The sequence below is a fragment of the Pan troglodytes genome, chromosome 21, assembly GCF_028858775.2.
Source record: "Pan troglodytes isolate AG18354 chromosome 21, NHGRI_mPanTro3-v2.0_pri, whole genome shotgun sequence".
In the NCBI taxonomy this organism is placed as follows: Eukaryota; Metazoa; Chordata; class Mammalia; order Primates; family Hominidae; genus Pan; species Pan troglodytes.
In genome coordinates, this window is record NC_072419.2 from 38,356,988 (window position 1) to 38,384,721 (window position 27,734).

The 27,734-nt window shown below is 50.1% G+C and overlaps 1 protein-coding gene across 8 annotated transcripts in view; it reads left to right on the plus strand.

The window, feature by feature from the left end:
• The window catches only part of TM9SF4 (transmembrane 9 superfamily member 4), a 55,655-nt gene extending 28,007 nt beyond the window's left edge, over positions 1–27,648 (plus strand). For 3 of the 8 annotated variants that reach the window (XM_016937124.3, XM_063802416.1, XM_063802415.1), the window contains exons 4-18: positions 1,973–2,097; positions 2,198–2,327; positions 3,411–3,534; positions 5,518–5,636; positions 5,739–5,850; positions 7,213–7,283; positions 10,071–10,203; positions 11,053–11,134; positions 11,231–11,306; positions 15,539–15,622; positions 18,236–18,411; positions 18,884–18,947; positions 20,430–20,549; positions 21,690–21,779; positions 25,689–27,648. In XM_016937124.3, coding sequence (XP_016792613.1) covers positions 1,979–2,097; positions 2,198–2,327; positions 3,411–3,534; positions 5,518–5,636; positions 5,739–5,850; positions 7,213–7,283; positions 10,071–10,203; positions 11,053–11,134; positions 11,231–11,306; positions 15,539–15,622; positions 18,236–18,411; positions 18,884–18,947; positions 20,430–20,549; positions 21,690–21,779; positions 25,689–25,838 — 1,650 coding nt within the window. In that variant the 5' untranslated portion in view covers positions 1,973–1,978 and the 3' untranslated portion in view covers positions 25,839–27,648. Of the gene's footprint in view, positions 1–1,928; positions 2,098–2,197; positions 2,328–3,410; positions 3,535–5,517; positions 5,637–5,738; positions 5,851–7,212; positions 7,284–10,070; positions 10,204–11,052; positions 11,135–11,230; positions 11,307–15,538; positions 15,623–18,235; positions 18,412–18,883; positions 18,948–20,429; positions 20,550–21,689; positions 21,780–25,688 lie in introns of all 8 variants that reach the window. The other 5 variants (XM_063802414.1, XM_063802413.1, NM_001280363.1 and 2 more) reach the window with 4 other exon arrangements.
• Positions 27,649–27,734: the final 86 nt, after the last annotated feature.

Here is a 27,734-nt window from a genome sequence, read left to right on the forward strand (position 1 = left end):
CCCCACCACCACCACTGCTCCCCGCCAGTTCCTTGCATCCTCTGTTTTCTTCACAAAACAGCCAGAATGATCTTTCTGGAACCAGACTCAGATAACGTCTTTCTCTACCCCTGTTAGAAACCTTCATTGGATTTTGTTGCTTTCTAGGTCAAACTGGTCAAGATCAAACTGTGTGTGTCCCACAGGCCCCCTGCGTACTGGCCCATCTCTGCAGCTCATCTGAGCCTTCTGCACTGTAGCCACACAGGCCTCTCAGGTTCAGTGCCTCCCCCACCCCAAAGGGGCCTTTGCACATGCTGTCCTGTCTGGAATATTCTCCTATTTCTTTGCTTAGTTAACATCTCTCTTCCTTTCAAGTACCACTTCCTCAGGGAAGCTGTCCTAGACCCACTCCCCTGTGTCTGCAGCAAGTTATATATTCTCATTTTGCTGATTATTCCTGCTAGGCCATGCACTCTATGAGTACATCTATTCAACTTTGTATCTTTAGGGCTTGGCATGTAGCCAGTACCCAGTACATGTTCACGGATGAATGAATGAATGACTAGATGACTAGGGAGAGTGCCCTATGGAGCAGATCCACACTGGAGGAAAAGTGCGAGACCAAGTGCATGTGGAGGTGTTAATTAGTCTTCATCTTGTCCATCAATTGTTGAACAGCTCAGAATGAAAGCACCATGGGGTTTGCTTGATAGTCCCTCACTGCTCAGTGCCTGTTAGGGTGACATCTGGCAGCAGGTTACTCTGAGGCAAAAGGCACACAAGGGGTGCCACTTCATTGAGTCAAAAGACGTTTTGGCTGAAAATCTCAGGTGCTGGATTTCACCCCACTCCCCTCCCTGCTGGAACCAGGATCTGAAGACACAGAGATAAATAGGAAACAGTCTTAACAGTAACGAGCTCATAGTCAGGTAGGGGAGCCAGAAACATGACTGTATCAGCACATTGTGCAAAGTAAATCCTTGACATAGGAACAGATGCTGATGATAAAAGAGCGTTTGATGCCTGCCTACTCTGTGCCTGCTACTTTATTGGATTGACTTCCTTTATTTCTCACTGTAACCCTGTGAGGTGGATACTGTTATTATCCCATTTTATGGATGAGGACATTGAGGCTCAGTGAGATGGAGTGACTTACCAAGACTGCTAAGGCAGGCAGCCAAGAGTCAGAGTCATCCCTCCACTGCATAATGCTGCCCTCACACAGGGCAGTCAGGGGAGGGAGTGATGGGCTTGTCCTGAAGGGGTTAGGGAGGGCTTCCCAGAGAGAGTGAAATGGAAACTGGGCTTCCTGGGGAGGCCAGGAGCATGGGGCAGGGAACTCTAGGAGAAGGAAGCGACTGAGGCCCAGAGGCATAGAAGGATGTGATGCTTGGCTGGGCGCGGTGGCTCACACCTGTAATCTAGCACTTTGGGAGGCCGAGATGGGCAGATCATGAGGTCAGGAGATCGAGACCATCCTGGCTAACAGGGTGAAACCCCGTCTCTACTAAAAATACAAAAAATTAGCCAGGCGTGGTGGCACGCACCTGTAGTCCCAACTACTCGGGAGGCTGAGGCAGGAGAATGGCCTGAACCCAGGAGGCAGAGTTCACAGTGAGCCGAGATCGTGCCACTGCACTCCAGCCTGGGTGACAGAGCGAGACTCCATCTCAAAAAAAAAAAAAAAAAAAGGATGTGATGCTTGATGAGTGCTGAGTGCTAAGGGGTCTGGTAGCACTAGAGCCCAAAGGAGGAGGGTGGCAGGTCGAGGTTAGCTGGGACCGTTGGGCGTGAAGCAATGGGAAGGGCATTGGCTGCCAGGCTGAGGCACTGCTGAAGTCCTTGAAAGCCCATGTTTGCCCCGCAGTCCTGTGTCTCTGTGACTCTGCTGACCTCAGCAACCTCAGGGCTGAAGCTCTGAGCTTGATCTGTCTCTCTTATGGCAGGAGAGGTGCTGAGAGGGGACCGGATTGTCAACACCCCTTTCCAGGTTCTCATGAACAGCGAGAAGAAGTGTGAAGTTCTGTGCAGCCAGTCCAACAAGCCAGTGACCCTGACAGTGGAGCAGAGCCGACTCGTGGCTGAGCGGATCACAGAAGACTACTACGTCCACCTGTAAGTCGCCCTCTGCTCCCTGCTGCCTCAGGCTCACACAGGGGAGGACACTGACGGGAGAGGCGGTCGAGAGGGACTGAGCTGGGCCTTCACTTTCCAGCATTGCTGACAACCTGCCTGTGGCCACCCGGCTGGAGCTCTACTCCAACCGAGACAGCGATGACAAGAAGAAGGAAAAAGATGTGCAGTTTGAACACGGCTACCGGCTCGGCTTCACAGATGTCAACAAGGTAGAGTGTCTTTGGCGTGCTCACAGGGCCGGGAGCCACACCTCACGAGTCCTGAGCACTTGGGGCCACAGAAAAGGTGGGGCTCGGCCACAGCAAGTTTCTCCAGGTGCCCTGGGCATGATGGTCTGTCAGAGGTCCGAGTGCTCCGGGCAAGTCCCTGGGAGGTGCTACAGGGAGGTGAAGCCACAATTCTTAGGAAGTTAGGTTCCATTTTTGTAAGATTAAAACAACATAAAAAAAAAAACCGTGGAACTTCATCAGTATGTAGGAGAGAGGGCTAAGTAGTGGTCAAGAGCGTGCAGGCTCCCTGGGTTTGAATCCTTCCTCTCCCACTTACTAGTTGTCTGAGTGACCCTGAGCCTGTGGTTCCTTAGCTGTAAAATGTATGCAGCAGTGGCGGGGTAAATTAGCACATTTGTGTGAGCCCTTCCCAGCACAGCCCTGGAGAATCAGCTAATAATGTGATGATTATAGCCCTGATTCTCTTATCTTTCTTTCTAAACTGAAAGATATTAGTTAGGGAATAAATTACAAAAATACGTGTTTTGAGGTGCAGCCCCTGTCCCCAAAGGGCGTCTGTCCTAACTGGGAAGAGAACCGACAGTGGGAGGCTCTAGGTCTCCAGTCCCAGCTGCCTTTCACTGGCCATTAATGGCAGGCGAGGTCAGAGGGAGCTCCTTTTACACTCAGGTTGTCACAGAGGAGGTGGGCCATGAGAAGTTGGTGGGCTTTTGCTGAGTGGAGTTGGGGGTGGCATTCTAGTTGGAGTGATTGCAGGGTAGAGACTGGTTCATGGGGCGGTGGGCGCAGGGGAGTCTAGGTGAACTCATGTGGCTTAGATGATTACACCCAGTTGTATCAGGGTCAGATGATAGAAGGCCTTGAATGCCAGACTTTGAGAAATGGGCTTTTGTCTGATAAGCCGCAGGGAGCCCTTGAAGAGCTTCTGAGTAGGGGAGTGATGAGAACAGTGTTTTAGGAAGGTTGGTACAACCAGGCATGCTGGGTGAGGCAAGGGCCCTAATACCTGGAGAGTATCCCTAAGTGATATTCTGTTGTGCTTTCTCTGTTGCTGTGTTTCAGATCTACCTGCACAACCACCTCTCATTCATCCTTTACTATCATCGGGAGGACATGGAAGAGGACCAGGAGCACACGTACCGTGTCGTCCGCTTCGAGGTGATTCCCCAGAGCATCAGGCTGGAGGGTGAGTGGGGAGGTGTGGCCGGAGGGGCAGGGCTGGATGGGCCTGGGCTTCTCCACGCAGGGTCTTCGCACTCTTCTCCCTCCTGAGCTGGCCGATGGGCTCGGGTGTGGCGTGTGGGCCCAGCCAAGGTAGGATCATGGTATTCTCATTAGAGAACACGGGGTGTGGGGGCAGCTGACAGCTGCAGTGTCACGGGCTAGACACCTTACTAGTTTACCCCTTCCCAGCAACCCCAGGAGGTACGTGATGATTACAAAGGAGGAACTAGAGGCTCAAAAGGGGCTAGTGACGTGGCCAAGACCAAACAGCAAGTTGGGGCTTTGTTGGGCCTCCTCACAAGAACCAGCCAGCTCACCCTGGGTTGAGAACAAGGGGCCAGGGTACAGACAAAGCCTGTAGGCAGCAGGTTTCTTCGTTCCTCTCCCGCTGTGTGAGTGATTGGCATAAACTAAAATTTGCCCAGGGTCAACAGGTGTGCGGGAGTTTGAGAGTCCAGCACAGTCCTGATGGGCCTCATAGGAGCTGGTCCGGCTTTGCCTCACCTCTTGGCCCTTGATCATCACAGTGTGCTTTTTAATTAAGCAGCATGCCCAGGATTTTGACCATGTTGGTGGTATTTGGACTTTTTTTTTTCCACTGTGGAACTTAGTGTTCAAAGAAAATTAGACACAGAAGTCCCAAACATAGATCCTGCCCTTCAAGAGCTCCGTAGCACATCTCCCCTGGGAGCTTCCCGAGCGCAGTTCTACATTTGCATGTGTGACACTTTTGAGGCCACCTGCTCCCCCACTGGCTCTTCAAGCTTAGAGTCTCCCTGTCTCCTTTTCTCACCATTTTATCTTTTTTTTTCCCCCCAAGACAGAGTCTTGCTCTGTCACCCAGGCTGGAGTGCAGTGGCGCGATCTCCACTCACTGCAACCTGCGTCTCCTGGGTTCAAGCAATTCTCCTGCCTCAGCCTCCTAAGTAGCTAGGATTATAGGCGCCCACCACCGCACCTGGCTAATTTTTGTATTTTTAGTAGAGACGGGGTTTCACCATGGTGGCCAGGCTGGTCTCAAACTCCGGACCTCGTGATCTGCCTGCCTTGGCCTCCCAAAGTGCTTGGATTACAGGCGTGAGCCACCGCGCCCAGCTCACCATTTTATCTTAAGCACCTAGCACAGTACCTGGCCCATAGTTGGTGCTTATTATATGTTGTTGGTTGAATGAGTAGATGGATAACAGGATGAACAGATGAGCAAATGAATGGAGAAAACATCTGAATGATTGATCACAAAAGTGCCAGGGCTTTAGAGATAGACTAAATGAATGAGTAGGCATGATGGAATGGATCAAGGTTTTATGTTGAATGGGACTGGCTGGATGGTAGGTGAATGTTTGAATTGAGTGAAGGAACACTGACTCAGGGAGGAACTCCAACTCAGGCCCCTCCCTTCCCCCATGCACAGGCCTCTCTGCAGCCCCTAAGGACCTTCAGAAAGTCAGGGCTCTGAGGAATAATTTTCAAAAACCATTGTTGGCCAGGCATGGTGGCTCACACCTGTGATCCCAGCGCTTTGGGAGGCCAACACAGAAGGATTGCATCAGGCCAGGAGTTCAAGACCAGCCTGGGAAACATAAAAGGACCTTGTCCCTACAAAAAAATTTCTTAAAATTAGCCAGGTGTGGTGACACACACCTGTAGTCCCAGCTACTCCGGAAGCTGAAGCAGAAGGATGACTTGAGCCTGGGAGGTTGAGGCTGCAGTGAGCTATGATTGTGCCATCGCCTGCGTGACAGGGCAAAACTCTATCTCTAAAAAAATAAGGTTTAAAAATAAAAAATGAAAAAAAACCCATTGTTGCCCATTGTGCTCCCAATCTCCACTCCCACCCTAGAGGCTGGGTCTCCGCAACAGGCAGCCTTGAGGGCAGCCCCTGGAATAGCCTCTGGGCAGTGGCACTGGCCACCACAGGAACAGACTGAGTCTGTGTCTCTCTCAGACCTCAAAGCAGATGAGAAGAGTTCGTGCACTCTGCCTGAGGGTACCAACTCCTCGCCCCAAGAAATTGACCCCACCAAGGAGAATCAGCTGTACTTCACCTACTCTGTCCACTGGGAGGTGAGAAGGGGCTGGAGCTCATGGGCAGGGGAGGAGGGCTCTGGTCTGTGTCAGGTTCTCCAGCAGGAGGCCTGACTCTAAGTGCTTCCTCCCACCTGCCAGGAAAGTGATATCAAATGGGCCTCTCGCTGGGACACTTACCTGACCATGAGTGACGTCCAGATCCACTGGTTTTCTATCATTAACTCCGTTGTTGTGGTCTTCTTCCTGTCAGGTGAGAGATCTGTGGGTTGAGGGAAAGGGGATGGGGGTTGGGGTTGAGGGACTGAGACATCACATCATGTATGGGGGACTTCCAGGGTGTTCTGAGGGTCAGGCGTAGGTCAAAAACAGACATCAGGGCTCTGCTAAGCATCAGGTGTACATAGGTAAACAAGACTCATCTCTAGAGAGCTCTAGAACTCTGGAGAGCTCATTCATGGAGGACAGACAAACCTGAGCCTGCACACATTCTTGATTCATTCAACAAGATGTTGTTGTTGCTCATTCTGTGCCAGGCACTTTGCCAGATGCTGGGAATATGGTGTGAACAAGCCTGACCCAGTCTCTGCTCCCATAGAGCCTATATTCTAGTGGTGGGAGAGAAACAAAAAAGCAAATAAGTAGTGGAGTTCCAGATAGTGATACATTCTATGAAGCAGATCAACAGGGTGGCCAAATACACAATAGCTGAGGAAAGTGTGAAGGCTCTTTGGGGGAAGACCTTTCTTTACGATAAGGAGCCACCATCCAGAGACCTGGGAAAAGTCTGTGCCAGTGAGGATCATAGTCCTGCAGCGAGATAAGCTCAGCAAGAAACCGGGTGGTGAGAGGGTGGTAGGCAGGGGTAGAATGACACTGATGGTTTCACTATCATATGAGAAGCACAGATAATGCTAAATACTGTTTATTAAACATTTACCAAAGGGCCAGCTGCTGAACTAAGCACTTTACAAACATTTCAATCCCTGAAGCCCTGTGAACTAGGCCCGAAAATGTTAAGTGAACTCAAGGTCATATGGCCCATTCTCTTAACCACTACAGTGCTGCCTAGAGAGGGAAACAGTAAAGTACAAATGGGGGTGGGAGTGGCTCTGTACTGTTCAGGGTGCTGGGACGTGAAGATGCCCAGAGTGAGCCTCGAAGCACGCGTAGGAGTCAGTCAGGATATGGCGGGGCATTCTGGGCAAAAAGGATAGCTTGAAGAAAGGCGTGCCGATGAGAACATAGTGAGGCCAGGAGCCAACTGAAGCTGCAGATAGCCAGAGGTGGAGCCACAGGCAGCCCTTGGACACATGAGCTGAGAAGTCAGTAGGACCAAGCGATGGAACAGCTGGGATGCTCCTCTCCCCAGGATACCCCTACCCATCCCAGCAACCCTTTCCTCCCCACCTCCATGCTCTGTGCTCTCCTCCCCTGGTAGCTGGAGTGGAGCTCCCCCGAGAAGAGGCCTTGAGGTGGCTGCATAGCCAGTTCATAATGGAGCAAGCCGTGCATGCCAGCTGTCGCACAGTAAAACATCATGTCTAGGAGGGCATGGAGCATGGGCTTGCTGGCAGCGCCAACTTCTCCTCATCCTCACCGCCATCTATTTCAGGTATCCTGAGCATGATTATCATTCGGACCCTCCGGAAGGACATTGCCAACTACAACAAGGAGGATGACATTGTACGAGGTCTTGGCTGGGGAGGGATGAAGTTGGGTGGGGAGGGGAGGAGGACCGTGTGTGTGCATATGTTTGTGTATATTATCATTCAAAGAGGAAACCTCAAAATACTAAAACAGTTTAGTATACTTTTTTTTTTTTTTTTTTTTTTTTTTGAGACGGAGTCTCGCTCTGTCACCAGGCTGGAGTGCAGTGGTGTGATCTCGGCTCATTGCAGTCTCCACCTCCCAGGTTCAAGCAATTCCCCCACCTCAACCTCCCGAATAGCTGAGACTACAGGCACGCACCACCACACCTTGCTAACTTTTTGTATTTTTTAGTAGAAACGGGGTTTGCCATGTTGGCCAGGATGGTCTCAGTCTCCTGACCTCATGATCATCTGCCTCGGCCTCTGAAAGTACTGGGATTACAGGCATGAGCCACCACGCCTGGCCTAGTATACTTTTAATCCTAAAAATGTAATACCAAAAAAGTAAGGAAAAAAGTTTTATTCACCCAAAGTGATAGGGATGGCCTTTCTAATTTTAAAGCATAAAAACCGTGGAAGAAATCACAAAAAATAGTTGATTGATTTGACATTAAAAATTGTAAAACTATTCTGCATGCCAAATACATAAACAAAACAGAAGGCCACAATGGCAAACAATATCTGCAACAAACTTGAAAAAAGTGGCACAGTTTAAAGAATTCATATAAAATCTCTTTGTTTTAAAAAAAACTAGGTCGGGGCTGGGCACGGTGGCTCACACCTGTTATCTCAGCACTTTGGGAGGCCAAGGCAGGTGGATCACTTGAGATCAGGAGTTCAAGACCAGCCTGACCAACATGTGAAAACTTCGTCTCTAATAAAAATACAAAAATTAGCTGGGTGTGGTGGCATGCACCTGCAATCCCAGCTACTCAGGAGGCTGAGGCAGGAGAATCACTTGAACCCAGAAGGCGGAGGTTGTAGTGAGCCAAGAACGTGCCACTGCACTCCAGCCTGGGCAACAAAGTAAGACTCTGTCTCCAAAGGAAAAAAAAAAACAAAACTAGAGGACAGTAGATAACTTGAGGTTAGGAGTTCAAGACCAGCCTGACCAACATGGTGAAAACCTGTCTCTACTAAAATACAAAAATTAGCTGACCCTGGTGGCAGGCGCCTGTAGTCCCAGCTACTCGGGATGCTGAGGCCGGAGATCACTTGAACCTGGGAGGTAGAGGTTGCAGTGAGCCGAGATCGCACCACTGTACTACAGCCTGGGCAACAGAGCAAGACTCTGTCTCATAAATAAATAAATAAAACCAAAAAATCTAAAAGTTCGAATGTAATGATGAACAGGAAATTTACAGGCAAGACACTGCAATATGCCCAGTAAGCAAGAGAAAACTGTTTTTACCTCAGGAATAACCCCACAAAATGCAGGTTCAAACAATCTTAAGAAGACCGTTTTGGACCATCATATTAGCACAGACTTTTTTTCTTTTTTTAACAGTACTAATTGTTGGTAAGGTTAATGTGAACTAAGCATCTTTCCATACCACCCATGGAAGTATAAGTTGGTAGCTTTCTGAAAAGTGATCGGCAGTGGATATCAAGAACTGTAAAACAGGCTGAGCATGGTGGCTCGTGCCTGTAATCCCAGCACTTTGGGAGGCCAAAGCAGGAGGATCACTTGAGCCCAGGAGTTCAAGACCAGCCAGGGCAGCATAGGGAGATCCTACCTCAACAAAAACAAAAAAGAACTAAAACAGGCAACTTGCTTTGCACAGCAATTCTTCTATTATTTTTCTAAGGCAAGATTCAAAACACCAAGACTTGGTATAGAAATATTACAGCTTTTTTTTTTTTTTTTTTTTTTTTAGAGACGGAGTCTTGCTCTGTTGCCCAGGCTGGAGTGCAGTGACACAATCTTGGCTCACTGCAAGCTCCGCCTCCCGGGTTCACGCCATTCTCCTGCCTCAGCCTCCCGAGTAGCTGGGACTACAGGCGCCTACCACCATGCCCGGCTAATTTTTTGTATTTTTAGTAGAGACGGGGTTTCACCCTGTTAGCCAGGATGGTCTCGATCTCCTGACCTCATGATCCGCCTGCCTCGGCCTCCCAAAGTGCTGGGATTACAGGCGTGAGCCACCGCGCCCAGCCAGAAATACTACAGCTTTGAAATACAATGTCAAGCTTTTATTGACCTGAAGAAATGTTCACAAATACCAACTGAAAATAACAAAGTACATAGTGTGATCCCAATGTTATTGTTTAAAGCATACATATACACATATATACATAAAAGATTAAGGGAATTATATCAAAACAGTGTTATTAAGTGGGAGTATCAAATCATTTTATTTTTATATCGTTCTGTTTAAATTTTTCTATAATAAACATGTATTACTTTTTGTTCATTTGAATTTCATGCTACATACCAAATTATTTTTACTTTTTTTATTACACAAGTAAGAATGCATATTTCTTTCATAATCAGAAAAAATAAATAAATTGACTCCAAATCTCACCACCCAAGAACTCTTACAGTTGACATTTTAGTGAGTTGAGGTATTTACATTATTTTCCCACAAACGAGGTTTGTGGAATTTAAAGAGATTTTCCTTTTACGCAGCTACAGGCATCAGGTTTGTGGCCTCCTTTTCTTGTGACAGTTTCAGATAAGCACTTTCTCCTATCACTTACACTCCTGTGTCAGAGCAGCGCTGGTTGGCACCTGAGGGTGTCAGCTGTCACCTTGGGGGTGGTCCCTGCAAGAGCTGCCTCCATCTTCAACAACCAGCCTCACTCTGGCCCTTCGCTGCAGGAAGACACCATGGAGGAGTCTGGGTGGAAGTTGGTGCATGGCGACGTCTTCAGGCCCCCCCAGTACCCCATGATCCTCAGCTCCCTGCTGGGCTCAGGCATTCAGCTGTTCTGTATGATCCTCATCGTCATCTGTGAGTGTGCCCAGCGGGGCCGGGCATGGGGGCATGGCTTCCTCTTCCAGGTGCCTCAAGGAGAGAAGGGTGGGCTTCCCTCCCTGGAGAAAGGGAACCAAGCTCCTGGCACCAAGTGGGCATGTCAGTATCTCTGGGCCAGACAGGCCGTCTATCTCAGCAACAGCCCCAGCCCCAGCCCAGGACTGGTGATTGACCTCACAGCCATTTACAGAGCCCACCATGTCTTCTCCATCAATGAGGCAACACATCATTGCTGTGAGCTTGGCCTCCTTTTGTAGTCAGAGGCCAAGTGACCTGCCCAAAGTCAGTACCAGGATTAGGATTGAAATCAAATATTTTTTTCTTTAACAAAAACCCCACTAATATATAGTAATTTTAGACAGCTTTGGAGTCAGTCTGCGTAGATTTACATCTCAGCCTCATGCCTCCAAGCTTTGTGACCTTGGACAGGCCACTTGACCTCTGTGAGCCTCAGTTTCCTTATCTGAAAAATAGGGAAAGTAATCACCCTGCAGAGTTGGTAAGGTGGATTCAGAGACCTGGCATTTGTGGTGCCCTCAGCCCAGCACCTGACTCACTGCAAGTGCTCTGTGGACCGAAAGCTGCGGTTGAGATTTGGCCAGCCAAGGCCCAGCAGCTGCTGCACCCCTCCGAACCCCAACTAAGACCCAGTCTTCCCCTGTAGAGGGTAGGGGACTATGCTGTTGAGAAGACAAGGGAGGGGGAGCCTCATCTGCCCAGAGTCCTCCTGTCAGCCTGTCCAAGGTGGGCCTGGGGCTGGGGCTAGAGGCCTGGTGATCAGCCACCCTGCCTTTCTCTGCCCTTCCTCCCTCCCTCCCTCCACAGTTGTAGCCATGCTTGGGATGCTGTCGCCCTCCAGCCGGGGAGCTCTCATGACCACAGCCTGCTTCCTCTTCATGTTCATGGGGTAGGTGTGTCTGAGTGGGCTCCCGGGGGCGGCACAGGCCTCCTCCACGCCAGCTAATGGGTCCCCTTGGTGTGGATCCCTGCCATTTTCCCACAGGGTGTTTGGCGGATTTTCTGCTGGCCGTCTGTACCGCACTTTAAAAGGCCATCGGTGGAAGAAAGGAGCCTTCTGTGTGAGTGTCCTAAACCTTCTCTTGTTTGGTGGGAAGCAGAGAAGCTTCTTCCTGGGCTCCTCAGGAGAAGGTAGGCAGGTCCTGGTGGGGATTTTTGGGCCAGAAGCTGAGCAGCAGCAAGACATAGCAGGAGCAGCACAGGTCCAAGGGCAGGAATCCCAGGCTGTTACCCACAGGCTCGCAGCAGAACCTCCCAGGGCCTCCACTGCCCCATTTGTAAAATGAGGGATTTGAACTTAGGTCATTTTTAGCTGACATTGTCTGATGGCTCAAGCAAGAGAAGAAATAGGGGATTCAGAATAACAAGATTTAGAATAGCAGGGCAGCTGAGAGAACACCCTGAGTAAAGAGGGAATTGCCTGCCTAAGCCTGAAGAGGCCAGACCCAAGTTCCTGTCAGCCCATTTTCCAGGCTGGTGCCTGCATTTCTTTTTGGTGAGGATTGCTGCCCTTCTCTGGCCTCCTGGAGGTAAGGAGAGTTCTTGGCAGCAGAAAAGCGCGTAGAAACCAGAGGGGGTCTCGAGATTGACCTCACCTCCCAGGGAGCCCCGAGCCCCTTCTCCTAGAGCGAGTGAGTCTCTTAGAGGACTAGGAAGACTCTTGGGTGCCCACACTCAGAGAAGTCTCTGGGCCCAGGATTCTGAAACCATTCTCACTGCTGTCAAAAGCTCAAGGAGAGCTCAGGCTGTATCAGTTCTGGCTGCGACGCTTCTGGCACAAAGTAAGCCCTCGGTAAAGAAAAGTTGTGACCTTGACTATTTTGGAAGGATCAAAGAAAGGTTCCTGAATTGTTTTTTGTTTTTTTGTTGTTGTTGTTTGTTTTTGAGATGGAGTTTCGCTCTTGTTGCCCAGGCTGGAGTACAATGGCGCGATCTCGGATCACTGCAACCTCCACCTCCTGGGTTCAAGTTATTCTCCTGCCTCAGCCTCCTGAGTAGCTGGGATTACAGGCATGTGCCACCATGCCTGGCTAATTTTGTTTTTTTGTTTTTTTGGTTTTTTTTTTAGACAGAGTCTCGCTCTGTTGCCCAGGCTGGAGTGCAGTGGTGTGATCTTGGCTCACTGCAAACTCTGCCTCCTGGGTTCACGCTGTTCTCCTGCCTCTGCCTCCCGAGTAGCTGGGACTACAGGTGCCCACCACCACACCCGGCTAATTTTTTTTTTTTTTTTTTTTTTTTAGTAGAGATGGGGTTTCACCATGTTAGCCAGGATGGTCTCGATCTCCTGACCTCATGATCCGCCCGCCTTGGCCTCCCAAAGTGCTGGGATTATAGGCGTGAGCCACCACACCCAGCCAACTTCCTGAATTCTTGATGATTTGAGCATTTTTCTCTGGCCACCATATGCCAAGAGCCAGGGATCTAGAGAGGAGTAAAACTCACCACTCCCTCCTAGCAAGATTCTTCCCTGGAGAGGTCACCAGATACCCTCCAGGATTTCCCTCGATGGATCCTACATCAAACCCAGTCTTTTTCCCCCAAACCACCCCTTGCATCTAGTGAGCCCATCACTGATCCAGGCCCCCCAAGCCAGAAACCTGAAGCTGCCTATCCTCCTCCTTCCTCATGCCTCATTCCTTCTCAGACATCAAGTGCTAAGGATCTTCCTACCAAATGTTCTGTGAATGTTCCATGAATTCCACCCCCTCCCACCCCCATCTCTGCATCTTCAAGGATTCAGACATCTTTGCCTCTCACTTGGCCCTCTGTGGTCTCCCTACAAGATTCTGACCCTTCCCTGGTGCCTTTCCACAGGGGGTCATCTCCAACAGCCTGCAGCAGTGTGGGTGTACTCTCATACAGCCTTGCCTGTGCCATCCCCTCTGCCTGGGCCACACCACCCTTTCTTCTCACCTGGCTGGTTTCACCTCATCCTTTAAGTCTTAGCTCCTGCATCAGTCCTCCAGAGGCTGCCGCCTCCCCCACCTCCTACCCTGAGCCTGGCAGAGCCCTCATGAGACCTAAGTAGCACTTGGCAGAGCTAAGTAGGGGCAGGTGTGTTGTTCTCTACATAGGGGTCTGCCTTTCTCCCTGGAGCTTTTTTTCCTACCTAGCACAGTGCCCAGTTAGTAAATTTCAGCCAGGAAGGCAGATGAGGAATTCTGTGCTACACAACAGAGTCATGCAGGAACACAAAGGAAGGGAGGAAGGGACCTTTGAGCCGGGCCTTGAGGAGGATTTCAGATGAAGGGACGCAGCCAGCAGTGGGGCCTAAGGTTCTGGAATGGCCTAGATCCCAGTCTGGCTCTGCATTGGTTGATAACTTTCAACAGCCCTCTGAGCTTCAGTTTCCCCATCTCTCCAATGAAGATAGCTAGGGTTAACTGCACATAAGGACCTTGGCATAGCATTAGCCCTCAGGAAATGGATCCTCTGAGGTGTTGATGACCTATGCAAAAAGGCCCAGAGACAGGAATGTGCAGGAACAGTGACCAGTTGTTGGGTGCAGGGCTGTGAGCCAAAGATGAAACTGGCAATGGAGATTTGAGCATCAGGTTCCAGAGGGCCTTCGTCATTGTGGTTAGTGACCCACCTGGATGCTCAGGCTGCCACAGCAGTCCCTGGCCTGGTGATCAGTGTGGCAAGAAGGTTCATGCCGGTTGTGGTGGCTTGCGCCTCTAATCCCAGTCCTTTGGGAGGCCGAGGCAGGAGGATCACTTGAGCCCAGGAGTTTGAGATCAGCCTGGGCAACACAGTGAGACCCTGTCTCTACAAAAAATAAATTACTTGGATGTGGTGGCATGTGCCTGTAGTCCTCCTAATCAGGCAGGTGAGGTGGGAGGATCACTTGAGCCCAGGAGTTTGAGGCTGCGGTGAGCTATGATTGCACCACTGCACTCCAGCCTGAGTGACAGAGTGAGACCCTGTCTCTGAAGAAAATAGAAGAAAAAGTCTCAACTGTAACTCTGGTGCATTGACTAGACTAGAATCCCTGTGCCTATAGCCCACCCAAGAGATTCTGACTGGCAAGAATACACTGCAGTAGGTCAGGAGCATGGGCTCTGGGGTCAGACTGCCTGCGTTTATACCTCTGCTGTACCTTCAGGAGGCTGGGTGACGTGGAGGTGGTGGGGGGTTGTCTTTAACATCGCCAGGCCTCAGTGTCCTCATTAAAAGGAATAATGGTAGACTTTCCTTCCAGACTTGCGTGAGGATTAGGTGAGACAAGGTACATAGGAACCCAGCATCTGCCACCCCAAGACTCAGAGCTTCACCATCCTTCTAGGCAGTTTGGGTTGGGGCCCAGACATACGTGTTTTGTTAAAGTTGTTTTTTAGGGTTTTTGTGTGTGTGTGAGACAGAGTCTTGCTCTATTACCCAGGCCGGAGTGCAGTGGCATGACTCGGCTCACTGCAACCTCTGCCTCCCGGGCTCAAGCAATCCATCTGTTTCAGCCTCCCAAGTAGCTGGGACCACAGGTGCGTACTACCACGCCTGCCTAATTTTTTGTAAAGACAAGGTTTCACCATGTTGCCCAGGCTGGTCTCAAACACCTGAGCTCAAGCGATTCTGGAGGTAATTTTTCTCCCCCTCAAAAAAAAAAAATTTTTTTACATATGTATATATTGGGTAGTTAACGTGTTCTTTTTTTCTTTTTTTTGAGACGGAATCTCACTCTGTCGCGCAGGCTGGAGTGCAGTGGCACGATCTCTGCTCACTGCAACCTTTGCCTCCCGGGTTCAAGCAATTCTCCAGCCTCAGCCTCCCGAGTAGCTGAGACTACAGGCGTGAGCCACCACACCCGGCTATTTTTTTGTATTTTTAGTAGAGACGGAGTTTCGCCATGTGGGCCAGGCTGGTCTCAAACTCCTGACCTCAGGTGATCCACCTACCTCGGCCTCCCAAAGTGCTGGGATTGCAGGCATGAGCCACCACGCCTGGCCAGAGTAGTTACCGTGTTCTCAGTGATGAGAGTACATCAGAGAACAAGGTAGACACACTCCTCCCAAGGAGCTCACAGTCTTTTGGGGATAGGCGGATATTGATCAGGTAGCCAAAATATGTAATTACGAACTGGGATGAGAGCAAGAAGGGGCAGTATTAGGGACCTGAGAGGGCATAGAACAGAGTCCTGCTCAGTCTGAGGGTCAGGGAATACTTTCTGGAAGGAATGATGCTTGAGCAGAGTCTGAAAGACAAGGAGGGCTTAAGAGCTTCTGGTCTGGGGGCCCCACCGGGACAGGTAGGGGAGGTCCCTGGATGCTGCTCCTCAACCCGGCCCCTCTTGCTCCAGACGGCAACTCTGTACCCTGGTGTGGTTTTTGGCATCTGCTTCGTATTGAATTGCTTCATTTGGGGAAAGCACTCATCAGGAGCGGTAAGTGCCTCCCCTACCCTTCCAGCCCCTCCTCAGCAAGCGAGGACCAGTTGCACTCAGCCCCACTCCCAAAAGCCACTTCCTGCCATTCCCTTCCCTTTTCTGAGTCCCCAGAGTTACGTTCCCAGCCATGAGGGCAGAGGGCCAGCTGGGGTTTCCCCAGCCCTGCCCTTGGTGTGTCATGCCCTGGCCCTGGCCTTCCTGTGAGATCTTTCAGTCAACTGGCCCAAGCCCACTTCTCTAAAGGGAGGTTTCCACAGTCCAGCGGCCAACTGGGGAATTTCCCTTTGTCTTAACCAAGAGTGAGCTGCCCAGTGTGAGTTTATTAGGTCATTATCCCAAAGCAAGCCTGTCCTCCTCAGTGTCCCTGCCCCTCAGCACCAGCCCCTGCAGGTGGAGGAGAGAGGAAAGGAAGGATCAGGTTGTATTACCCTTAGAGCTGGGAATCCTGCCAGCCCCAGTCCAGTGTGTTACTAGCAGCTGTCCAAGACTCACTGAGGAGGATTTTGAACTCAGTTGTGGGGAGGGGGAGTGGGGTCTTGGTCAATTAGCAGGACTGCAGTTGAGATGTGGCAGGCATTTTGCTATCCTAGCCTTAGCACGTAGAGCCCTCTGCCCTCCACCTGGGGGTGGCGGTAAAGGTCCTTGCATGAGGCTTCACGTCCAGGCGTACAGAGGAGGGGTTTCTTTCCCAGCAACTTAGGAAGCCACCCTCAAGACACAGTCATGCCCTTCCTCTCACTTCACCTTTTTTATCCCTGTGTTCCTTCTCCCTTTGAGCATTTTCCTCCCAGTTACCAGCTGCTCATTATAAACATTCACTGTAGAAATTTTGGAAAGTGCAGAGAAGTTAAAGAAGAAATTTAAAATAACCCCAAATCTGCTCACCCAGAGATAAATACAATGTAGGTCTTTAATATATGTTGTCTTTTTTCCTTTTTATAGATATACTTACAAAAGAATTACATAATTTAAAATTTATAAAATAACAGCAAACATTTATATGATGCTTGCTTTGTAGTAGTACTGTTCTAAACACTTTATATATATATTTCTTTTTATGTGATTCTTGTAAAAAGTAATTGTAGAGAAGAGGATAAAGAAGAAAATGAAAAATCAGTTCTAATCCCCCATATCCCATCTAAGGAAGTATTGTTAGCTCTTTGGTATAGGCCTTTCCAGACACAAATATAAATAGATACAGTTGTCCCTTGGTATTCATAGGGGATTGGTTCCAGGACCCCTGAAGATACCAAAATTCAAGGATGCTCGAGTCCCATATATAAAGTGGCATAGTGTTTACGTACACACATCCTATATATTCTGACTCTTCTCTAGATTACTTAAAATACCTAATACAATGTAAATGCTATGTAAATAGTTGTTATACTATATTGTTTTTTAATTTGTATTTTATTGTTGTATTTTTTGTTTGTTTGTTTTGAGACAGGGTCTCACTCTGTTGCTCAGGCTGGAGTGCAGTGCTGTGGTCTCAGCCCACTGCAACCTCTGCCTCCCAGGCTCAAGTGGTCCTCCCACCTCAGCCCCACTGAGTAGCTGGGACTACAGGTGTCACCACCACACTCGGCAATTTAAAAAAAAAAAATTGTAGAGATACAGTCTCACTGTGTTGCCTAGGCTGGTCTCAAACTCCTGGGCTCAAGTGATCTGCCCACCTAGGCCTCCCAAAGTGCTGGGATTACAGGCGTGAGCCACTGTACCCAGCTTATTTTATTGTAATTTTTTTTTCCTGGACATTTTCTTTTTTTTTTTTTGAGACGAAGTCTCACTCTCTCACTCTGTCACCCAGGCTGGAGTGGAGTGGCAAGGTCTTAGTTCACTGCAACCTCCACCTCCCAGGTTCAAGTGATTCTCCTGCCTCAGCCTCCCAAGTAACTGGGATTACAGGTGCCCCCCACAGTGCCCGGCTAATTTTTTTTTTTTGTAATTTTAGTAGAGACTGGGTTTCACCATGTTGGCCAGGCTGATCTTGAACTCCTGACCTCAAGTGATCTGCCCACCTCAGCCTCCCAAACTGCTGGTATTACAGGCATGAGCCACTGCTCCCGGCCTTCCTGAACATTTTCTGTTTGCAGTTGATTAAATCCACAGATGCAGAACCCATGGATACAGAGGACCGACTATGTTGTGTTTTTATTAAAATGGAATCCTTCTATACACATAGTTTATAGCCTCCTTTTTACACTTAATAGTATATCATGTAGTTTTATTCTGACAAGATTGGGAGCACTTTGTACAGTGTTGTTTTTTCCCTTCTTTTCTTCACATAATGTGCCACATGTAATCTCTTCATTTTGACCTCTTCATCTCTTCACGTTCTCAGTCCCCTCCTTCCTGTTCCTCCCCTACTTCCTCCCTGGATGGTGAGCTCCTCTGGGATGCTGAGGTGCCTTCTTCACTGGGAGTCCAGATCAGGGCTGGGGTCAGCCTCAAGAGATTCTGGCCAGGAGCCCTGTGGTGGGGGCAGGGAGTGTGCTTCTGCTGCACAAGTCGCCTCTCCTTCTGTGGAGCCCAGAAGGTCCCCTCCCCCTTGCGCAGCCCCCATCCCGGGCATCAGGGCCTCGTAGGGGCCTCATGGTGCCATGTCTACAGGTGCCCTTTCCCACCATGGTGGCTCTGCTGTGCATGTGGTTCGGGATCTCCCTGCCCCTCGTCTACTTGGGCTACTACTTCGGCTTCCGAAAGCAGCCATATGACAACCCTGTGCGCACCAACCAGATTCCCCGGCAGATCCCCGAGCAGCGGTGGTACATGAACCGATTTGTAGGGTGAGTCCTCCAGCAGAGGCAACAGCAGGGGAACGTGGAAGAGGGTACGCCCCCCTCCGCCACCAGAAGGGTGCGGCAACCAGAGTTCCTGCCGCTTCAGCCGGCTCTAATAGAGTTTATGAAAGCTTAACTTCACTCCAAGATCAAGGTGACCAGGTTGTAGGCAGACTTGGTGTCATCCTAGGAACCAGGACAAGGAAGGGGAAGGATGGAAGGGTATGGTGAGACAGGTTAAGACCATCACTTGGACCTTGGGCAAGTCACCCCACCTTTCTGCACCCCAGTTGCCCATGTATAAAATAATGCCCACCCTGCCTACCTCTCAAGAGATTATAATAGTACAGAAATATGCCAGAAGAATTAGCACCACCACACTCGTGTAGGTGCTCTCTCTTCATGCCAGCTTGGGAAGGAGCTTGGGGCTTCCTGGTGGCCTGGTCTCTAACAGTGTCAACCTCTCGTTCTGCGGCAGCATCCTCATGGCTGGGATCTTGCCCTTCGGCGCCATGTTCATCGAGCTCTTCTTCATCTTCAGTGTGAGTACTGGTGCCTCCCCCACCCCTCCACCCATTCTAGCCGGGTCACTCCCACTCCACTCGGGTGCTCTGCTGCCTACTGCCTGAGAAAGTTCAGATGGGCCACTTCACCTCTCGGAGCCCCATTCTTCACCCTGAAATTGGACAACAGCCTTCCCTCTCAGGGAAGCATTGAAAGTGAAATGAGGCTGGGCGCGGTGGCTCACACCTGTAATTTCAGCACTTTGGGAGGCCGAGGTGGGTGGATCACAAGGTCAGGAGTTCCAGACCAGCCTGTCCAATATGGTGAAACCCTGTCTCTACTAGAAAATACAAAAATTAGCCGGGCATGGTGGCACACGCCTGTAGTCCCAGCTACATGGGAGGCTGAGGCAGGAGAATCACTTGAACCTGGGAGGTGGAGGTTGCAGTGAGCCAAGATCGCGCCACTGCACTCCAGCCTGGGTGACAGAGTGAGACTCCATCTAAAAAAAAAAAAAAAAAAAAAATTTAAATGAGATATGTGGTGTGTGGGGAGCCTGGTGTGTGGAAAGGGGGACTTGGTAAATAGAAGCTGCCTCAGTGATACTTCAGTCATTCCCCACCATGACTAATAGCATTGTTGCACCTGGTTTCATTTCTGGGTCCTTGCACATCTTTACCTCTCTGTGTTAACTCACAGCTCCTGGGAGGGTGGACAGAATGATTCCTGCTTGTCAGGGTCATTGTGAAGTTGGAATAAGTCATTGTAAAAATGCTTGACTTCAGGAAATGCTGTTGTAGTGGTGATGATGACTCCTCCCAAAGAGTGCCAAGATGAAAGTTGGTAGGAAGGCCCTTCAGAGGCATGTAAGTGTGGCTGACCCAGCTCGGGGCCCAGCACAGATGGTACCTTGTACCAAGTCAGTACCGGACATGTATCTGCTATTCCAGAGTAGTGGCCCAGCCCCTCCCTGCTGAGACCACCTCACCCACACAGGTTTGCCTGGGAGAAGGGTCAGAGGAGGTGTTGGCTGCCCATGGTACCAAAGCCCATGTGCACTTCCCAGGGAAGCCCCCTCTGTTTCATCTGTGTGACTCTGGGCCAGTCACCAGCGTCTCTGATCCTTGACTTTCTTAGCTCTACCAGGCCAAGCTTTCATAGACACACACATGTAGCAATTGTATATGAGGCATGTGGCATAAGGCCTAGCGCTTGGTAAGCTGCTCAAGTGGTGGTGGATGCTCTATAATTTTGATTTGGATAAGAATCATTATTTTCTACAAGCTGCTGAGTTCAGGCTGGGGTCCACCCAGAGCAGGTCAGTCAACCCCGGCCCCTCCCTAAGGACAGCGTGGCTCACCCCCTGCTCTGGGGAAGAGGGGCCAGAGCCACATGCCAGGCCCACGGGCCCTGATGGTGTCATGATGATGTGTCCACTCCTGCCCTTGTGACAGGTTGGTGTGCCAGGGGAAGGGGAGCAGGGTGGTCAAGCCAGCTGAAGCCCCACTGTGTGTCCACAGGCTATCTGGGAGAATCAGTTCTATTACCTCTTTGGCTTCCTGTTCCTTGTTTTCATCATCCTGGTGGTATCCTGTTCACAAATCAGCATCGTCATGGTGTACTTCCAGCTGTGTGCAGAGGTGAGGAGAGCAGGGCCAGGAGGCGGGGGAGGGAGAACTGGATCCAGCACTGAACGGGTTGATGAGGCTCTGCAGAGAGGCTGGGTCTGGGCTCTTCATGTGGCCCCTGCTTCTGGCTCTGAGCTCTTGGGCCAGTACGTTGCTGTGCCTCTCCCAGCCTCCATGTATTCAGCTGTACCCTGGGCCTAATGAGATACCTTCCAGCTTAGTTGTGTGGGGTACTCACCACAGCTAGATGAAAGGACAGTAGATTTGCCAGTGCCAAGTCCACTCCAGTAGTAGTTTCTTCAACAGGCTGATGCACACTGGGTGGCCTGCCCTCCTTCTGGGAACTGGCCTTTGGCAGAGTGGTTGAAGCCAGGGTTTGGGATGAACAGTCCCTCTGGGCTGGGACCCTGGCTCCTCCATGAGTAGCTCTGGGTCTTGGGCGGGTTGCTTAACTTCATGCCATCCGTTCCTCCTCCACATGATGGGGTGAGTGAGAGGACCTAACTTGGAGGGCTGCTCTCAGGATTAAATGAGTGGATTCATCTATAGCACTTAGAGTGGTGTTTGCCAGCCAGGCACGGTAGCTCACACCTGTAATCCCAGCACTTTGAGAGGCCGAGGCGGGCGGATCACAAGGTCGAGACCATCCTGGCTAACATGGTGAAACCCCATCGCTACTGAAAATACAAAAAGTTAGCCGGGTGTGGTGGCACGTGCCTGTAGTCCCAGCCACTTGGGAGGCCGAGGCAGGAGAATCACTTGAACCCGGGAGGCGGAGGTTGCAGTGAGCCGAGATCGCACCACTGCACTCCATCCTGGGCGACAGAGTGAGACTCCATCTCAAAAAAAAAAAAGAATGGTGCCTGCCACATGCTAAGCATTTGCTCGAGAAATGTTAATTATTTTTTTGTTGTTGATTTTTTTTTTAATGAGGTATAAACAGTAAAGTTCACCCTTCTTTGTCCACAGTTCTGTGGTTTTTAGAAATGCATACAGTTCTGGAACCACCATCACAGTCAAGCTGTGAAACATTTCCATCACCCCATATGTTACTGCTCTTACCAGAGTCTTCAGCCCCTCAAGCAACTGTGAAATTGGTAGGAAGGGGTTCTGCCCCAGGACAACACTGACCTTCCTCTGTTTCCTCCTCAGGATTACCGCTGGTGGTGGAGAAATTTCCTAGTCTCCGGGGGCTCTGCATTCTACGTCCTGGTTTATGCCATCTTTTATTTCGTTAACAAGGTACTGCCCTCCTTGAGGAGGTCCTCTTAGTCCTCGTAGGGTAGGAAGGTCAGGAGGAGGATGCTGGGAGAAAAACCCAAGTGCCTGAATCTTCCTTTTCCACCCAGAATGGGGAGGACCAAAGCCACCTAGAACTGTTCCTGCTCTAGAAGATGGATCTTTTTAGGAAAGAAAGAATCTGTATTCCGTATGTTTGGGAGACAAAGGCCATCAGGATATGTGACAATGTGAATAATGCTTGTAAAACTTACGAGGTATAGCCATAGCCAAAGCAGGACTTGAAAGCAATATGTCACCTGCAGTGCTCTTCACAGGAAATAAGAGGGACTAATAACACCTTGAGAAAAAGGAAAAGATAAGAGTAACATGAAAGAAGAAAAGTAGAAAGGAGTTAATAAAGATAAAAGCACAAAATGCTGAAATAGTCTAAATAGTAGAACCCAAATTTAGGGCTGCAGGTATCCTGTCTCTGCAGGTGTTCTCTTCTTCACGCAAGTACTGTTCAATCCTGCAGAGTAAGGAGAGGATGGGAAAGTTTTTCACAGGCACCTCGGAGCCCTCCTAACTCTGTGACCCCACATAGGTAAAGTGTGGCCCAATAATAAGAGGGAGCCAGGCTTACCTGACTAGGGCAACTCACAGAGCTCATTGTCCCGAGAGAGAGACGTGGGCAAGAATACAGATGTCCCCACGACAGTTTTACTAGATTCATTCATGATACACAAACCAGATGAGCCATTGAGAGGAATTTGGAGGAGCCCTGTTGGGCCCCTCACCTCCAAAACTAATACTCAAGACTTACTCTGACCTGCTGTACTTTGGGTCTCCAGAGCCCAGAAGCAAGCAGTCCTCTGTGGCAGTCAGGCGTATTTGCAAAATAGAGTTGTAGGTCAGTTGATCGAAGCTGGGAATGCCGTTTCCCAAAAACAGTCAAGTTGGAAAAGACTGGAAGGATCATTTAGTGTAGTGCTGTACCCCTACTTCCAGTCTGGTGACTGTGCCCCTCTTCTCTAACAGTCTCAACAGATGATTCTCTAGCTCAGGGGTCAGCAAACTGCAGCCCCCGTGGGCCAGCAGGCCTGTTTCTATAAATTTTTATTGGAACACAGCCATGGTCATTCATTAACGTATCTGTCCATGGCTGCTTTCACACTACAATGGCAGAGTTGAGTAGTTGCGACAGGGACCATATGGCCTGCAGGAACTAAAATATTCACAATCTGGCCCTCTAAGTAAAAGATTGCAGACCCCTGCTCTACTACATCCAGCAACAGAGAAGACACTCCCTCCTAACACTCCCATTCTTTCTGGACAGCTCCTGTCATTATCAAGGTCTTGATTCACACTGCAGTCTCCCTTGCTGTGACTTCCATCTTTAGACCTTAGTCTTAATTCTGGGATCATCTAGAACAAATCTAATCTCCCTCCTCTATAGCCCATATTAATCAGAACTCTCATAAGTGGCAAGTGACTAAAACTCTATCAAAGTAGCTTAAGCAAAAAAAAAGGAAAAGTAGCTTAAGCAAAAAGAATGTATTTGCTTATATAACTGGAAAGACTAAGAAATTGGAGTTCTAGCCTCAACCATGCTTAGATCCAGAGTCTCAAAAATATCAGGGCTCAATCCCAGCACTTCGGGAGGCCGAGGAGGGTGGATCACGGGGTCAAGAGATCGAGTCCATCCTGGCCAACATGGTGAAACCCTGTCTCTACTGAGATACAAAAAATTAGCCGGGCGTGGTGGTGCACGTCTGTAGTCCCAGCTACTCAGGAGGCTGAGGCAAGGGAATCGCTTGAACCCTGGAGGCAGAGGTTGCAGTGAGCCAAGATCGTGCCACTGCACTCTAGCCTGGGTGACAGAGCAAGACTCCATCTCAAAAAAAAAAAATATATATATATATATATGTATGTATGTATGTATGTATGTATGTACACATACATACCAGGGCTCTGTGCCCACGCCTTAGCCCTGTGTATCTTTTTTTGGCCTCAGTCTGCAGGCAAGATCTTTTCACAAAGTAGAAAGATGGCCAGTGGCAGCCCTAAAGTCTACTCTTTCCAGCTTTGCAGCCCTAGAGCTAAAAGACTGTCTTTCATCTACCATGATACGTCAGCCAGTGAAGACATGCTGCTCTGCTCGGGTGACATGCGCAGTGCTCACCGTTTTCCAGGTCCAATAGCATCACATATTCAGACAGACTGGCTTAGGTCTTGTGCTAGGAATTTTTTTTTTTTTTTTTTTTTTTGAGATGGAGACTCGCTCTGTTGCCCAGGCTGGAGTGCAGTGGTGCGATCTTGGCTCACTGCAGCCTCTGCCTCCTGGGTTCCAGCGATTCTCCTGCCTCTGCCTCCTGAGTAGCTGGGGTTACAGGTGCACACCACCACGCCCGGCTAATTTTGTGTTTTTAGCAGAGACAGGGTTTCTCCATGTTGGCCAGGCTGGTCTTGAACTCCTGACCTCATGTGATCCGTCTGCCTCAGCCTCCCAAAGTGCTGGGATTACAGGCGTGAGCCACCGCACCTGGCCTATTTTGTGCTAGGATTGATGGCCCCAACAGGACCAGGTGTTTTGAGTGTTCCTCAAAACATCTGGAATATGGAAGACAAGGAACACGGTTAAACAAAAACTAGAGATCACACCACAGCCTCTTGTCCTTCCTCCCTTCTGCTCCAGTCTTCTTGCTCTGCTCAAAAAATCTCTTCCTCCAGCCCCAGTGCCTTATGTATAAAATGAGGAACTTTCTGGCTCTGCCTCTTTGCCTCGTCCCTTGCCTCCTTTTACCACGGTTCTGCTCCTTGTCCCTCCCCCACCCCTCCCCCCACCTCCAGCCACAAGAATGCATATAACAAGAGATGGAGGCTGGGTGCGTATGGTTCACACCTATAATCCTAGCGCTTTCAGAGGTGGGAGGATAACTTAAGGCCAAGTGTCTGAGACCAGCCTGGGCAATAGAGCAAGACACCATCACTAGAAAAAATATTAGCTGGGTGTGGTGGCACACACCTATAGTCTGAGCTACTTGGGAGGCTGAGGCAGGAGGATCCCTTGAGCCCAGGAGGGTGAGGCTGTAGTGAGCTGTGATCATGCCACTGTGCTCTAGTCTGGGTAATAGAGGGAGACCCTGTCCCTTTAAAGAAAAGGGGTTAGGGGAGAGATGCGGGGCTGAGCCTGAAAACATGGCCTTCACCCCTTAGGCTTAGGAGAGGGCTTCAAATGGTGACCTATTTTGTTTTCTTTGTTTCTTTACTGTTTTCTTCTGGGCTACTGGCATTCTGTGACCATGTGTCTGCCTGTGAGTCCTGGGACAGGCCCTACTCAGGCCCTGGGCATATCTTGATACCAAGGTTCCACATTAGTTCCCTTTGTAAATAACACAGATCCCCAGCATCTCTGCCCAGCCTCTAAACTCTACCCCAGTTAAAAAGGAGTCCAAAATGCTCCAAGATCAAAATCTCTGTGAGATGCTAACAAAAGTGACAAGCATTCTGGGGAAGAGAGGAATGAATGGAGGCTGAGGCGGGCCGATGGGGCTCCTGGTCCTGAAGCTGGGCATCCTGGACACCCCTCCCCTCCCCCACCCACTCCGACTGCTTCTCCAGCCATGCAGGAGTGTTGCCATACTGATCTGGGGTCTGTGGGGGACCAGGAAGGGCACAGCTGTGGCCATTCCTTTTGTGGCATTCTGGGCCTGGCCCCTGAGGCTATGAGCATTAGGGCAATACACAGGCCTGGTCCAGATGAAGCAGAGCTGTGCCCATGAACCCTGCCTGCCGCTTGCCACCCACTGGAGCACGCCCCTTCCCCTGGCCAGGCCTCAGTTTCCCCATATCAGTGAGGGTGGGGCCCCAGTTCGCCATGCAGCCTGGCACTAAGCATGCACCCTGTCTTCTTTCTGCTCGTGGCCGCAGCTGGACATCGTGGAGTTCATCCCCTCTCTCCTCTACTTTGGCTACACGGCCCTCATGGTCTTGTCCTTCTGGCTGCTAACGGGTACCATCGGCTTCTATGCAGCCTACATGTTTGTTCGCAAGATCTATGCTGCCGTGAAGATAGACTGATTGGAGTGGACCACGGCCAGGCCCGCTCCGTCCTCGGACAGGAAGCCACCCTGCGTGGGGGACTGCAGGCACGCAAAATAAAATAACTCCTGCTCGTTTGGAATGTAACTCCTGGCACAGTGTTCCTGGATCCTGGGGCTGCGTGGGGGGCGGGAGGGCCTATAGATAATCTTGCGTTTTTCTTCATCTTATTCCAGTTCTGTGGGGGATGAGTTTTTTTGTGGGTTGCTTTTTCTTCAGTGCTAAGAAAGTTCCCTCCAACAGGAACTCTCTGACCTGTTTATTCAGGTGTATTTCTGGTTTGGATTTTTTTTTCCTTCTTTGTTTTAACAAATGGATCCAGGATGGATAAATCCACCGAGATAAGGGTTTTGGTCACTGTCTCCACCTCAGTTCCTCAGGGCTGTTGGCCACCCTATGACTAACTGGAAGAGGACACGCCAGAGCTTCAGTGAGGTTTCCGAGCCTCTCCCTGCCCATCCTCACCACTGAGGCCACGACAAAGCACAGCTCCAGCCCGGACAGCACCCTCAGTGCCAGCCAGCCTCTGCCAGACCTCTCTTTCCCTCTTCTCCCCAGCCTCCTCCAGGGCTGCCCAAGGCAGGGTTTCCAGCCAGGCCTCGGGGTCATCTTTTCACCAGGAGCAAACCCAAGTCTTAGTTGCTACAAGAAAATCCCCTGGAAGTACTGGGGGCCAGGTTCCCCAGACAGCAGGAATTGCCCCTGTTCAGAGCAGCCGGAGTTTGCTGGACCAACAAGGAAGAAGAGAAGAGACTTGCAGTGAACTGTTTTTGTGCCAAGAAACCCTGGACCTGGGGCCAAGTATTTCCCAAGCCAAGCATCCACTTGTCTGTGTCTGGGAAGGGATGGCCAAGGCCGCTAGGGTCCTTACCCCTCAGGATCACTCCCCGGCCCTTTCCTCAGGAGGTACCGCTCTCCAAGGTGTGCTAGCAGTGGGCCCTGCCCAACTTCAGGCAGAACAGGGAGGCCCAGAGATTACAGATCCCCTCCTGTAAGTGGCCAGGCATTCTCTCCCTGCCCTCTCTGGCCTCCGGGGTCATACTCACTTCTTTAGCCAGCCCCATCCCCTCCACCCCACACCTGAGTTCTTGCCTCCTCCTTTTGGGGACACCCAAAACACTGCTTGTGAGAAGGAAGATGGAAGGTAAGTTCTGTCGTTCTTTCCCCAATCCCCAGGAATGGACAAGAAGCCAACTTAGAAGGGTCTCACGTGGCTGGCCTGGCTCCTCCGTAGACCCCTGTTCTTTTCAACCTCTGCCCACCCGTGCATGTCATCACAAACATTTGCTCTTAAGTTACAAGAGACCAGATCCACCCAGGGATTAGGGTTCAAGTAGCAGCTGCTAACCCTTGCACCAGCCCTTGTGGGACTCCCAACACAAGACAAAGCTCAGGATGCTGGTGATGCTAGGAAGATGTCCCTCCCCTCACTGCCCCACATTCTCCCAGTGGCTCTACCAGCCTCAGCCATCAAACCAGTGAATTTCTCAATCTTGCCTCACAGTGACTGCAGCGCCAAGCGGCATCCACCAAGCATCAAGTTGGAGAAAAGGGAACCCAAGCAGTAGAGAGCGATATTGGAGTCTTTTGTTCATTCAGATCTTGGATTTTTTTTTTTCCCCTAAGAGATTCTCTTTTTAGGGGGAATGGGAAACGGACACCTCATAAAGGGTTCAAAGATCATCAATTTTTCTGACTTTTTAAATCATCATCATTATTATTTTTAATTAAAAAAATGCCTGTATGCCTTTTTTTGGTCGAATTGTAAATAAATATACCATTGTCCTACTGTTTTGTCTTGAATCTCATGCAGGGGTTGGAGGTCTGAGGTGAGACACCTTCCCCGAGTGGGTTGAGTTGCATAGTTTCCCCCGA